The sequence below is a fragment of the Pararge aegeria genome, chromosome Z (genome assembly GCF_905163445.1).
Source record: "Pararge aegeria chromosome Z, ilParAegt1.1, whole genome shotgun sequence".
In the NCBI taxonomy this organism is placed as follows: Eukaryota; Metazoa; Arthropoda; class Insecta; order Lepidoptera; family Nymphalidae; genus Pararge; species Pararge aegeria.
Genome location: NC_053208.1, coordinates 20103010 through 20117911, shown reverse-complemented (window position 1 = coordinate 20117911; position 14902 = coordinate 20103010). Strand labels below are relative to the sequence as shown.

General features: G+C 32.8%; 2 protein-coding genes across 7 annotated transcripts in view; one reads left to right on the top strand and one right to left on the bottom strand.

Moving 5' to 3' along the window:
* The window catches only part of LOC120636213 (coiled-coil domain-containing protein AGAP005037), a 175879-nt gene that overhangs the window by 144094 nt on the left and 16883 nt on the right, over positions 1-14902 (top strand). For all 6 annotated transcript variants that reach the window (XM_039907581.1, XM_039907585.1, XM_039907584.1 and 3 more), the window contains one exon: positions 13263-13383. In XM_039907581.1, coding sequence (XP_039763515.1) covers positions 13263-13383 — 121 coding nt within the window. The remainder of the gene's footprint in view (positions 1-13262; positions 13384-14902) is intronic.
* LOC120636214 lies at positions 5598-10864 on the bottom strand. The gene is made up of 6 exons (XM_039907587.1): positions 10815-10864; positions 9650-9761; positions 9275-9380; positions 8095-8303; positions 7809-7872; positions 5598-7723 (listed from the first exon to the last, which is right to left on the bottom strand). Exons 2-6 carry the CDS (start codon positions 9752-9754, stop codon positions 5598-5600), a joined length of 2610 nt encoding a protein of 869 aa, XP_039763521.1. The 5' UTR covers positions 9755-9761; positions 10815-10864.

Below are 14902 nucleotides of genomic sequence, written 5' to 3'. Positions count from 1 at the left end.
ACCACTAGTCGGAATTCTAGAACACTACTACACTACACTACACACTAGTACAAACAAAAGCTACTGTATAGCGTCTAAGATATATGTTTCAAATCTCTCTCCCTCTTTGAGCTCCTAAAGGACGTCGCATGGTGATAAGTACCCTACACAAGGATTAAAAAAATATAAAATTCAAAGAAAGATTTTTAAAATTAGACTGGTACAGAGTTATTAATAAGTATTAGCGCCTTGCTTAACAAAAAACCGCTCTTCGGATTTCTTTATTGGTAAAGAGATTATGTATTATATTAATACTGTTATAACAGGCACTACAAAAAGCTCCATTAACACAGCTTTAACGATAAAGGCTTCAATGTGAGATTTAAAATGTTTTAATAAGTAACTCTAATAGGTAACTTAAGCTTAAAAGGGACTTATGAACATAAAAGAACGCATAATGGAAGGTAGATTTTAGTCCATTATTAGATATTCCTTTTAACAGTTTACGCTGAGTACCTAGTGAACGTGCTACTTGTGAATACGGGATCAAACATAATTTTCCATTTTAATAAGCTTCGGCTTATGAAGTACTAGAAGTTCTTGTTTTTATTTTTATACTTATTATATATTTATTGCGAGTTACCTAAATGTGACATACCAGCAATTTAAAAGTAATTTAAACTTGCTTTACATATAATATTTCAATCCAGTTTTCAAAATTCTCGGATCGGTTGTGCAGTAGTGTACAATTACGTGAAACAGATATGGGATGTTGCAAAAGAAGGGACCATTCGCAATCGAACTAGTTGGCGTCTGATCTCTTTAGCAATACCTATGGGTATTGGGTATTAATCGAAATTTGAATCGCATTTTCTGAGACCGTATAGCCTCATATACTCAAGTCTTTAAACTAAATCTCCGATATAGAAAACTTATAATCAAAACAAATACTCGTAAAGGAAATTTCTGTCTGCGATTTATAAATATCTGCCTATATAAATAGCTGCCTCTAATAAAATGTATCCTCTTACTTTTTGCAGCGATGTTCGTTTTAAGGAAAAAAATATAACTTACGACATCGTGAAGAAAAGACGTTTGTCCACCACACCACACTTGGCCAGCGTGGTGGACTACGGCCTAAGCCCATCTCATTCTAAGAGGAGCCCCGGAGCCTGTTGTGGGCCGGGATGATATGATGAATAATTAATTATTTTGAATAATTAATAATATGATAATTTGGAAGGTCGCATGATCCAAACAAACGTTTTGAAAATATTGTCCAATATTTGTCCTAGTTTTTCAAGGCTCTCTTTAATGTTCAAAATAAATAATCCAAAATGACTGAAACTATGAATAAGGTGGTATTTAAAAACGAGTCGAGCTTGTTTATATATAATACCTTTTAACAATCAACAAGGAATTAAACTGCCGATCTCCCTGGCGCAACGGCGAGCGCTTTGAATTTAAGTAGGAGGTCCCGTGTTAGATTTCCGGCAAATTTGGGAATTTATTATTTCTGAATTTTCTCTGGTCTGGCCTTGTGGGAGGCAAATACGTGCTGCGAAGCGATTTAGTGTTCCAATGCAATGTCGTATAGAAACCGATCCCTAACAGGTTAGCCCGTTACTATCTTACGACTGCATCATCACTTACCACCAGGTGAGATTGCAGTCAAGGCCTAGCTGTAGTGAAATAAAATTCAATTAAATAAGTTTTCCTCACTGCCTAGATTAATACTTGATCAAAAAACAGAATCACGATTCAGTAAAGGCATGTTTCAAACAATTTTCATAAACATGTGACTAATTACTACAATCTGACAATAATAAGGTTCGCTATTAGCGATAACGTGCATACGTTAAAGTAGAATTTGTGCTCCCATTGATGTCATCAAACTCAAACCACAATCAAATCAATATCTGCAAATCACCGTTCACAAAGGATGATAATGCGCAATACTGCTACAGTAAATTCCAACTTAATTTACAATTACGGTGCATAACATCAACTATCCATGTTTCCAGATGTCCCTTTGTGCATTCTGATGGTTGGATGGAGGTTACATTCCATCCCAATTAATATGAATGTTGCTTTCAACAATAATTACAATAATTAACAGTTGTGAATACCATTGCGATCATAATTAATTGTATCTACCACAGATCCCTTTGATCCATTTAGCTGCGGTTGGACGTTTCAATAGAGGAATGCGCAAAATTTGTAGGAGAGAATCTGTTCAAATATTCTAGCTCTGTCCACCGCCATTCCCGTGTGTAATGTAAAAGCGAACCGCAAAAATGGTACCAAAGAATACATTTTCGATGCAGTTAAATGTTATCTTTGCTGACAATTGTCTGGTGGGGGGCTTTGGCCGTGGATAGTTACCACCCGACAAAGACATGCCGCATAGAAACCGATTAGGGGTATGACTAGCAAACTCCCTAACAGGTAAGCTAGCTGCCATCTTAGACTGCATCATCACTTATCACCAGGTGAGATTGCAGTCAAATTGTAATGGAACTTACTAATGGGCTAACTTGTAATGGAATAAAAAAAAATGTCATTTGCTCCGGCTTTATGAAAGGTTTATTTGACTATGACGACACAGAATGCATAAGGTTTTAAAAATTCACAATTAAGTTAATTTATTGCAGAACAATGAATGTCGGTTAACCTGATAGTTTTCATCAGATTTCAATACCTATTATTATACAAATCTTGGAAACTTGGTTCTTCTTATACATCTCAGGATTAAGTATTTTATGTAAAGAAAATGCTTTGTTTTAATTTCAATTAGATTTTTACCTAGTTTGCTAGTTTTTATCAGGTCAGAGAAATCAAATAAAATCCTGAATGTTTGATTAGTAATAATATTATTACTATCACCACATAAATAGGGAAAATTCAGTCCAGTCCACCAATCTATAAGCATAAAATCACAGAACAGGTTTCACTTTTTTTGTTTAAAGATAATGTAGGAAAGCTGCTTTGAAAAAAATCTTTAAACAGCAATTTTAATTACCACCAAAAATATAAAGCCATCTCGGAGAAAGTTAAAAACCAGTCTAAAATATTTTCGGTCAAGGATAATTTATTTACGCCTGATTTTACTTAAACTGGAATAAGAGAGTTTGAATAAGAGTAAGATCGCATTCTTATGTCGTGTTTACATACACACAACGAGATCCATAACCAAGACTTTTGTGAAAAGTGTAATGATGCACCGAAAAAATACAGACTGCCGTTTTTAATCAGCATGGCGATAGTAGGTACTTCCCCGGAGGAGCTCTGTCAATATGAACTATATTCTACTACTAATTTATGCCAACCGTCAAATATGATGGTCAGTGCGTCTAGAAATTTGAATGCGCTAAACTCAAAATTACAACAATGCAACGAGTTTCGGCTAAGTCAGTATAAAGTTCTTGGTTGCTATCAATAATTTTTTATAAAATCTAAAGAAACTGAAAGGGTTTACATTTATAGCAAGTTATTTTTAAAAGTGAAGGTATTCGGTTTATTTTAACATTTAAAAATAACCGGTTCGCGTTTCTTGTTGTATTATGTTTGCATACTTACCTTCACAACAAATTAGTGCCGTAAGCGAAAGGTCCGAGATCGCGTGGGTCTTTTTTGATAAAACTTGAAAGTTGGTAAGATGGTATTTTTGGTTAACTTACATGAAATTGATTATACTGCATCAAGTTGTTCTTAGATGGGTTGATAAATGGGTCGAAAGAGTAATCAGTTTGAATTTTAATAAACATTAAAAAACACATACTGTGTAAATGTGATAAAAATAATACTACCTAAATAAATATCAACATATTACTTAAAGTCATATAATATGAACTCAGTACGAATCAGCAGAACACTAGTCAATTATACCACACTTGGGCACCATGCACAGTAAATTACAAAAGTTTGCCTTTTACCAAGCATACTCTCAAATCTGCCCACGCCCTCACGGATTATGACGTTCGGAGAAGCCTAATTGCAACACTACTTGAAATAATTGATTTAAAAATGTAAGCAATATTTCGTTATATTTTTCACTTAAATGTCGTATATGTTAGGTATGTAACTGGTAAAATTAGAAGTTACTCGCCGCATTATCAACGTCGCTTTGAAGGCACATACCTCATGCAGTGGCGTGCATAGAGGGTATGCACAGGGTATGCAGATTATATAAAATGAAGAAAATATCCAGTACGAGTTATAAATACTTAAGGGAAGGCTTTTTATAACTCTTACTGGGGATTTTCTTCATTTTATATAATCTGCATACCCTCTATGCACGCCACTGACCTCATCTACATCCAAGTTACACCTTTACTGTCAGTGGATAAAAATCAGACGCAAAGTAATTTTCGTTTACAATAAATTTATACAGAGTGTTATAAATACAAATAAAATTTCGGAATGCGAAAACAGCATAAATTTCATTTTAGTTGTACAAATAAATTTAATATAGAGTAGAAGACATTTACATGGCTAAGGCTCAAAAAGCTTAAAGTAAAGCTTATATAGTTAAGCAGTACTGGTCAACTAGTTACGAAACGACTAGTGGACACCAATTATCTTAATTAGTAACGCTATGCATTGATTAAAACCATCGATATAAAGGCTCGAACTAGATATGGTCTTAAAAATAAATCAGCGCTGCGTTGTATTTTTGACGTTGTTAATCCGAGATGAAAAACCTGACAAGTGAGTGAGTTTCTAGATTTTCAGTGGGTCTTATTTCGTTTATTTGTATGACCTGCATTATCTACACTCCACTTTTTCTTAAATGTCTTTTTATGTAAACAATCTTGCACTTACTTTTTAGAGTAAAGATAGTTTTGAATACGATTTAAAGAAAAATATTTCAAAAAATAATATAAAAAATGCTATAATATTTTTAAAATTGTATATTTTTATTTTATTTGTTTTTATCAATTTAAACGTATCTATCTGTTTTTCTCATTTAAAAAATACTTTACACCAAAAAATTATAAAAATATTCTCTTCCCTCTCCATCAATATGTCTATGATCAATGCAAATGAATTAATCCATATTGATAAAGTATTTCATGATTACGTATAAGCTTCAAAATGTCAATTATGACAGTTTTACATTACATACAGCATTGCTGGGAATATCAATGAAGTTCTTTAATAAGCCAGCCGGCCTTGAAAGCTGAAAATGGTGTCGGGCCTATCTTGACTATTTGAGGAGGTACTTATAACTTACTTACCTTAATTTATGATCCAGTACCACTTATGGCAAGATCCACATTTAATGAGGCCATTTTGTGCATAGTAAACTTTTTTTCTTCTCAGCACAGATTGGGAAGGTACAGTGTGATTCTCTTCACACATTCGTACTTGCTGTCTCTAAGGGTTCGGTAGAATAAGTAAAGTCATCTTTTTTAAGCGATACTAATTGGCTCCATACATTTTAAATCATCAATCTGGTTGAAAGGTTTCATGATATGTATAAAAATATAGGATAAAATAGAATCACTTTTATGGCTATGACCAAAAAAAATAAAGTTAAAAGACAAAAATAAAAAACTTGACACTTTACATTTTATTAATCACTATAATAGGAATTTATTTATTAAATAACACTGCTAAAAGAAACCACAAAGATCAGTAGTTTTCTTTGGATAAGAGCCACCAAATAGGCGTACCGGAGTTTTAATCCAATCAATATATAATAAGGAATTTTTCTCAAATAAAGTTTTTTCCAAAGAGCACTTTTTATAATTTTGTACAATAAACTCGATGCCTAAATTTTTCTCTTTCACTGGTGATAATATGTCAGTTACGTCAACGCTACCATCAGGTTGAACAAATAAAAGCTGATCGTATAGTTCGACGTTTTTGCAAACTCTAGGCCCTAGCGATGGCGGTACTTGTTCACTTTCATGATCTATTTCTGATCTATATCTATTTATATCCGGGATTTTTTCTGAACCACCAATAAAACTAATTTTGCTATTTTCTTTATCACCACCAATAATATAGCGTTCATTAAGAGCGTTGCCAATTTTTATATGCTGGTCAAAACTATTTTTGCTGGGACCTTTTTTATTTTTGTTATTAGTTATGAAATTAGGACTAGTTTTTTTGGTACTTTTGGAATTCTTATTTCCTGGAAGAAAACCATGATTGTGTTTTAAAATCGAAACTGAATTTGCATTAGAAAAATTTGATATTTCCAATGCAAGATCCCGTCCATTGATTATTTCTGCTTCATCAACATTTTTAACGACTTTGTGGTTATCTGGTTTGTATTTTAATCGTAATGATGGGTATTTTATCTTGGATGTATCTACATTTTTTTCAATAGTTGACTGGTTTTCACCTGATTCCATATGAATGCGTCGAGGTGTATAGTCATTATTGTAAGATTTAACATTATGCCATTTATTTGCATTTGATAAACTTTTAGTGTACATTTCATTATTATCAATAGATTTTTTATCAACATATTTATCAATAAAATATTCTCCTGACTTGAGAAAGGGGAGTATTGATATAAGGTTGTTATTTTTATCCAAGTTACTATTAATTTTCTTGGAATTTAATTTAGAATCCATAGTAAAAGGCATTGGCATGGAAAATTTAGAACCAAACATTATTTCTCTTGATATCTGGCTATCTATATTTCTATAAAATCTGTGATATTTATTGTTTTTTATATTTTGACCTCGATTTATTATTTCCACATTTTTAGGTATCGTTTTAGAATGAATGTCTAAAATTCGAGATCTTAGATCATCATTTAAAATTTGTATATTTATTTGTGGATTTTCAATATCACGTTTATGAATGACGCTATTAATAATGTTGCGCCTTTCAAATCTTAATGGCGGATTTACTCTAGTTACTTTATAATCTGAATAATACGGTAAGCTATCCGATAATTTAAAAAGAGGTATTGTTGAAGGAACCTTTTTTAGTTTTTTATTTTCAAGGTTGACGTTTTTTAAATAGTTTAAAACGCTATTAGCGAACTGTGAACTGGTCCATTGACCATAGACTTTGGTATTTTGATTAAATGGGGGAGGTTTTACTACTTCAGACACTTCATATTCATATTTATTATTGATATTCGAAGGATTCAATAATTTTCCATTCTCTTTTATTTCAAAATATGTCTTTAATAGTGGTTTTTTTTGTTTAACACTTGTGTGTGTGTAGTCTTGAAATGATTGTGGTCTCGGTGGTGGGGGTGTTTCAAATTCTGATATAGTCGGAAGTTCTTGAGTTCCTGAACCAGATAGCTCCCTTTCTTTATTACTCTTTCCTTTAAATTTGCCTATATTACCAGCCTCATTCAGGAATTTCAAAAAATTTATTTTTTTATCATTAGTTATGCTAGGATTTGTGGGTATCATTGTAAAATCTAAAATTTCCTTTTCATTGGATGAGTCCGTAAATTTAGTTTTTTTTGGAGTTAAATCTAATCCAACGTCATGTTCAATTAATCCGTGTGTAAATTTAAATTTTATGAAACTTCGAGTCGTATTAAAAATAGGCAAATTTGTTGTTTCGGAGTTATCTAATACTGTATCGAAATTCATATCATTTAAAACAATATATTTGATATTGTTATTTCCGAGAAGTTTGTTCTTTTGAAAAAGTTTCTGTTGATATCGCGGATCAATTTTTATTGTATAATTTCGTTCTATCGTTGACTTTAGTATCATATTTGACCCAAAAATTTCTCCTTCCAACCCATTTGGAGTTCCTAAAAGAAATAATAAACGAAGTAGGTAATATATAAATTTAATAGATATCATTAAGTTTGTATAAAAACTATTTTCATATATTACCACTGTCCGTTGTACCGTAGCCAATTATAACGCTGCCACCACCGGGTAAAACGAAACCGTAAAGCTAAAAAAATTAAAAACATCACTTTTATCTCATTAAGATTAGGTAATTATTGTTCTATAAAGTAAAAGTTATAACTTTGTTTTGATTCATCATTACATCATCATCCTCAACCCATTTACTACCTGCTGTTGGTAAAAGGCTTCATCTCTCTTGGGAGAGACAGATTGTAGGTTTGATGCGATCCCCAAGACGTGTCAGAAAGCTAAATCAATGTATACATACACTTTGGGCTGCTTCACAGGATGCCAGGCGACCATCTATGTAGATTGCCCATGCTCCAAAGTCTGACTGATAAGACACACAAACGTGGCGCCACGTATTTTTAGTAATTTCCACTAAAGTACTTGAAGATGTTTTTCCATTCAAGGATATTTTCATAAATTTACCACCGGAATCAAGCCAAAGCTGTATTACCCGATTATTGCCGTTTGCTAAAACAAAACATACTCGTAAATTGGGTATTTGTATAATTATATATAGCGTAGCTATTGGACCGTGAACTCGTTAATCAAGCCAACATAAACCACGAAAGTGCTACATAGCCAATCATACTAACACATGAAATAGCCTAACTAAAAACGGATTATACTAAGCCACGTGTTAAAATTGCGTTTAACATTATAACAATTTAAAATATTTATTAATTGATGCTTTATTGTTTGTGCAGTGTTGTAGCTAATTGTAGATTTACCTTACATTACGGTATTCATTCAATTAATTTACATACAATCAATTCCGTACTCTTTATTACTTTATAAAATATAAAATAAATACCAATAAAAAATACCCTATCACGAAAAACAACATTAATCAGATCTTGTAATAGGTTATTAAGTACTGAAAATACTGACGGCATTTGATTTGTTTTGTGATATCAAACTTCTTTCGACAATTCGAATCGTTTTCTCCTTGTTGTTACTTTTAGTATTCGCTAAATTCTTTCCATCGTCATTGAAGTTGTTATTATACAAGCTTAATGAACTAAGCTGACCATAAGCAGATACATTTTCGTGATTACGAAACTGAATCAAAAATGCGTACGTTAAGAAATTTTAAACCAACAAACTGGTCCAAAAAAAGGGGTCATGTTAATTATATCATATCGTAACATATTTGCTCAATGGTGTTCTAAAAGTAAATCGTTCATTTTTAAAATGCGTCTAGTTTTATTTTTATCATTTATTTTATTTATTAATAATTGCTAAGTAGGTTTACTAAGTTCATCTTTGGATAATGCACCTACATTTCGATCAATTTGCTGCTTGTGCATACACTTTCTCGTTGCATAACACGCGCTTTTAGTTGTGACACCACTGCCTTGGTTGTAACTACATTGGTTTTATTACCACAAAATATAACCTAGTAGTATAACCGAGTATTATTATATAAGAATAATACTCACTGACATATGTGAAAACACTTTGATCATGCGACAAGTCAAAAACACGAAGCCAAGTGCAGAAAGTGAATTCTCTGACAGGTGGCGTTTCTACATCATATTGAAGAAACTGTAAGAAAAGAGGTCAATAATTTTCTTTAAAGAAGTTATATGTGCTATTGAAATTAAAATAAATTATTATTAAAAAAGTTTACTACATTATAAAATTATAAAAACAATAGAATGCACTGTGATATTATCAAAAAAAAAGCAACCTTTAATCGATTGTTTTCAGGAGATTTAGATAAACTTTCTAAGCTCATTTAAAAGGTTCCTGTTTTATTAAGTATGATTAAATAACTTTTAGTCCGATATATTTCTTAAAAATAATAAGCTGACCTGTGCAAATCCCTTTTGTGTCAGAACGATTTTAAAAACCGGCCGATTAATGCAGAAACTAAGGTTCACTAGAGATGTTAAAATGAGGCACAGGTACCACGTCATTATTGACCTGCAAAAGATATTTTATCACTATAATAATCGGTTTTAATGTACGACTTCTAGCTAAGTATTAATTTACTGTAAGATGGTGATAACAAAAAAAATACCCGGCTATGTTTACTTTGGCTATTCTTAGATCAGGGTGCGTTTGGTTTAAGTTGGCGAACACAGTTATCACAATCACCTCACAATTATGTAAACATAATATATGTTTCAGACATACTTAGTTCTTAAGTTCCTGTGAAAAGCCTGTATGAATAAAGAATTTGATAATTTGAATTAGGTGATACTATTTCTGCGGAACAGTCTTTAATCATTACGTTACATACAGTCATAACACAATAATCCGACTAGTTTGTATGTATTAATCACGTATCCTCTAGTTATTTCGTTTATTTTCGAGTTATTTATATAATAAATGTAGCTGCATCATAATTTCGATAGTCAAATAAGCAAAACATGTTGCAACAAAACTTATACTGTTACTTAAACATCAAGCAGTTATTGTAAATAGTAATCAAGCGTTACTTCTTACGTATATTATGTTTATAGGGTTCTCTGACCAATTGCCTGAGACGCACATTGAAAGGTTCATGTATTTAAATTTTGTGTTATGTCAGTCCTTCAATCAACGACAATTTTTCGAAGACTGAAAAGTGCTGTCATTTTAAGTGTGATAAAACATATACCTTACTTTGGGTTTTGTGTAGCATACACACGTGGATGTTCTATTACAAAAACTAAATTTATGATTATTGTTTGTACATATATGTAGTATGTTTATTTTATGTTTTATATAATATATAATTCCGCTATAAATGTACATATCGCGATAGCTTAAAAGAGTTCACAGTCAATGTGATAAAATCGCCTTTTTCATTTTGTATTTTGGTTTTCCTTCTTGTCTCTTACATGCAACAAATATTTAATTTTAAATCATCATTAATAAATAAAAATATTTTTTTTTAAATTCCAAAAAAGTATTTTAAATACTAAATTTGTTGTTAATTTTAATTAAACAACTTTAATACCATTTATAAGACTTAGATTCAGCTTCACTAACCGTTTTCCTTATGCAAACCACAATTGATCAATTACACTGCTATACTCCGTGCTTTCTACTGACAAATAAAACGACAACTGACGTCTTATCGAGTTATGATTCAAATTGTTATTGCTTTGAAATTGTTTGTAAACCGCGTAAACATTACCTGCACATACATTGTTGCTTTCTGACTGTACTGCCAACACCATTAACCATCCATTTCACTCGTTTGGTTATAATTTTAACCTACAGTGCTTGTAAATAATAAACTGCTACAAGGGAACCGTTTTTGAGAAATCGGATTATTACGTTCATCGTAGGTTTTTTTTTTATTAACGATAGGCCAGAGCTTGCCAGCAGTCATGCCCGTTAGAAAGCAATGATGAAGTCTAGGTTGAAGGTACTCAAATTATACGTGGCAAGAAACACAGTTGCCGGGAGGGCGTTCCACATCTTAGCGGTGCGTATCAAAAAATTTAATAAAAAACGTTTCTTGCGTGTTCATGGAATATCAGCCACATAAAGATGTTCTGTAGTAGAAAGCGGAAGGAGGAACAAGATTTTGAAGTTCCTGAGCACACTCACCGAAGCATATCCGGTAAAAAACTGATAAACAAGCTATGTAGTTTCGCCTGTGTTATCGATTTGTCACCTATGATTCTTCTGGCGCGACGATCCACTGGATCTAAAGCTTCAAGCTGGTACTTGGCAGAGCCACCCCACATTTGACTACAGTACTTCATGCTTGTTCGGACTTGAGAATAATCAGCTTAACCCCGCAAACTGCTCCAATACGATTGCGAGCATTAACTATTATTATCACATGTTAGGTAAAATAGCTAGGACTGTCAGCTTAACGTCATCTCCGAGCCAAGTCACCAATGGCAATTTTTTAGTACCAGGATGGTACTAAGAATTTTTCAACCCGGTAATCAAAGTTGAAAACTTATTGCATATTTTGTATGGGAACAACAGTTGGCCAACAATTAGAAACTGTTAGAAAAGTTAGTGAATCGCGCAATAGGACCACGTGATCCGTAGTTGAATATATTACCCACTATCAAGGCAATCAACAGAGAAAGCTGTTAGGACGAAGTATTTCTCTGTTCTTCTAAGATGACCTCTAATTTTTATAATACCATTAATAAACGAAACCAGTTTATACCGTCATCAGCTGCTGACACACATAATCTTGGTTGTTTGTATACTTTTGTCAAGTCATTATGACGATCAGAATATACAGCGATTTTATTCCTTCGCGTTGTTTATTATTCAACAACAGAACCTGTTTTCTTCTACCTTTTTGTTTAACAGTATTTTTAAATAATGTTTTGTGTTTATAATGGATTAAAAAAAAAAATTGCAGCTTTGAGATGGAACCGCAGTTCAATAAAGTGCAGTATCTCAATGAGATATCACAAAAAAAGGATTGTTCGCTAAATTATGTTCGATTAGATAGAAAAATCTTTAGTTTGCTAATTAACCTATATTACTAACGAGGTAATATTTTTTTTTATATAACGACCAATTGCCTCAGAGTATCAGCATATCTAACGCTTCAGAAAAGACTAGAAAACAAGTTGAGTAAATATGATATGCATACCAAGACCAACATCCGTCAGTTGCGCAAAAATATTGTGAATTTCTTAGTGACAATGATGACGCGACTCCGTACAAGATACATCTTTGAATAAAAATATTGTAGAAGAAAATTCTGAGTTTCTTGCTAGTATTTCCTCAGACATTGCAATCAGTTAACAGTGAGACGAGCTTACATAAAAGTATGTAAGGAAGGACAGGTTAATATTTGAATTTATGCTTGCCTTGACGAGCGCATCGTCAGTCCTATCCGTTTAAGTCGAACGTTTCTATTTATGAAATTATGAACAGTTGTCAGAACTGTATAACGAAACACGAAACCGTAAATATTAACGCAGATTTCAGGCTTTGATATGACAGGTACAGAATCGACAGATTTCACGCGGATTCCGAAGGCTCTGATATGTTTGAATATCAGAGCCTTCGGAATTATATACTTTTAATTATACTTTTAAAGTTCCTCTTTAAAAGTTCTAATTCTAGTCATTCAGTCAGACTTACTACTCACTTCCGTCATTTTGGCGTAAATTTAACCTGATGCATTTTTTTACAACTGAGGTAACTTCTTTTTTCCTGGGATAAAAAGTAGCCAATTATATTAATTCAAAGAGACGGAGAGTAGTCTCTTTGAATTAATATGTTACTATACTCCATCCTTTCAACGAAGTAAGCCTATGGTAAAAATTAAGTCCGTTAGTGGCTTAGTAAGGGCACAAAAGAAGGACACCCAATCACACTTTCGCATTTATAATATAAATACGATTAAAATAGATCCCGCCAACATTCATTTAGGTTTTTTAATAGTGTCAATTACGGATTTATAAAAAGTATAATGACTTTATTTTTAAAGTACCTATATTGTTTCAGATAAAGGCGCCTGCATACTACATGGGTCAATCGACACCCAGTACTCTACCACGAGGGGGTTCCCTCATGAGAGCCTTCTCGCCGGCCGCACCTGTACCAGCAGATCGAGTTAAACCTCCAGGTAGGTACTAGACAAGTTTTAGGTTATCGAATGAAACGGTATGGTAGTTGTGGTTTTATCACTCCCCCTTATTAAAAAACGTGAAAGCTACACAATTTTTTGTCACTTTCTGACATTTGAAAGGTGCTGTGTGTTGTGAGAAAATAATGCGTTACTGTTGATACGTTATGCCATGTTTATTAATAAGAGGTCGTTGGAACTTAACGCCATTGGAAAACTGAGACATCTAATTTTATTTTTCATATCGTCCTATGAAAAAACACAAAAAATCTCCAAAACTCCTTACTAAACTCTTATTGGAAATATAACAAAGATTATCTTGAGTAGGAGCAGGCGCCATTTAACAAAAAAACACATAACTGTTAATTTTAAAGTGATATTTTTTATCTGATGGTAAACCGCTTCGTTACGTAAGGCATAACGGCGACAGTCTGTCAGACTTCCCTTTTTCTCACGTATACGGCAATGATAGGCAGATTGTTACTTTTATAGGGTTAAGTAATGATACTGATAATATAAATACACAAAATTCTAATGTACATATTCAAGAATGGTAACTAAGAATAAAGTATACTTTATAATCAATGAAAGATTTTATTAAAAAATAACTTTTCGTTACTTTTAAAAAGTTTAGTTCAACTTAGATTAGTTTAAATTATCACTTCTGTTGGGCGTCCCGAGGCGCATATATATTTTTTTAACCCGTCTCATAATGTAAACAATATTTTAATTGCTTTTCAGAGTAGTCTTTGCTTTAAAAGTATAAATAATTTAGAAAAAAATGGATTAGATCGCATTTAAAGCAATGATTTACGTGGTGTAGCGTATAAAATAGCTATATAATTAAACCAATCGTATGAGGACTAGTTATAGCTAGCTATCTAATTAAGGTTTATTGCTTACACATTCGGTTAGGTGACATCTCGTTCCATAGAACAATTAAGAACTACCCCAAGTATCGTAGGTGGAAGATGAATCACCAATCACTTGGTCTAACGACCATCATTATATTAACGTACGTCTCACATAGGAGGGAGGAGTTTTTAGAGCATAAACACACGAAGCTGCCATAATCTGGGTTGACGGGATTTAACGATAAGTATCAAATGTACGTGATAATGACCAGGGCCCATGGTTTATCGTGCTCCTCCGAGGCGCTATGAACTGCACCTGAAGTTAATTGCTTACTTTAGGTTGTTACTGATCATTGACAGAAGCACCGGGAATCGAATTCCGGAAATTTTGATTCGTTGTTGTTTACAATAATTAATGTAAACCAGATAGTTTTAAAAGGTAAGCGCAAACTATGGCGGTCTGTATCGCATTGCATCGAACACGCTCCGTCTGTAGTTTGCCTTAGTGCATTCAAAATATATTAAAGCGCGAAAAGGAGGAAGTATGGTATATCATTACGTCACACCCCGTCATCGTGTATGTTAACTAGAATTGCCAGGGATTTGCTTTTGCCTGGGAGTTCCTTTACGTCCTTTACTGTGACGAATTTTGTCATAATATATTC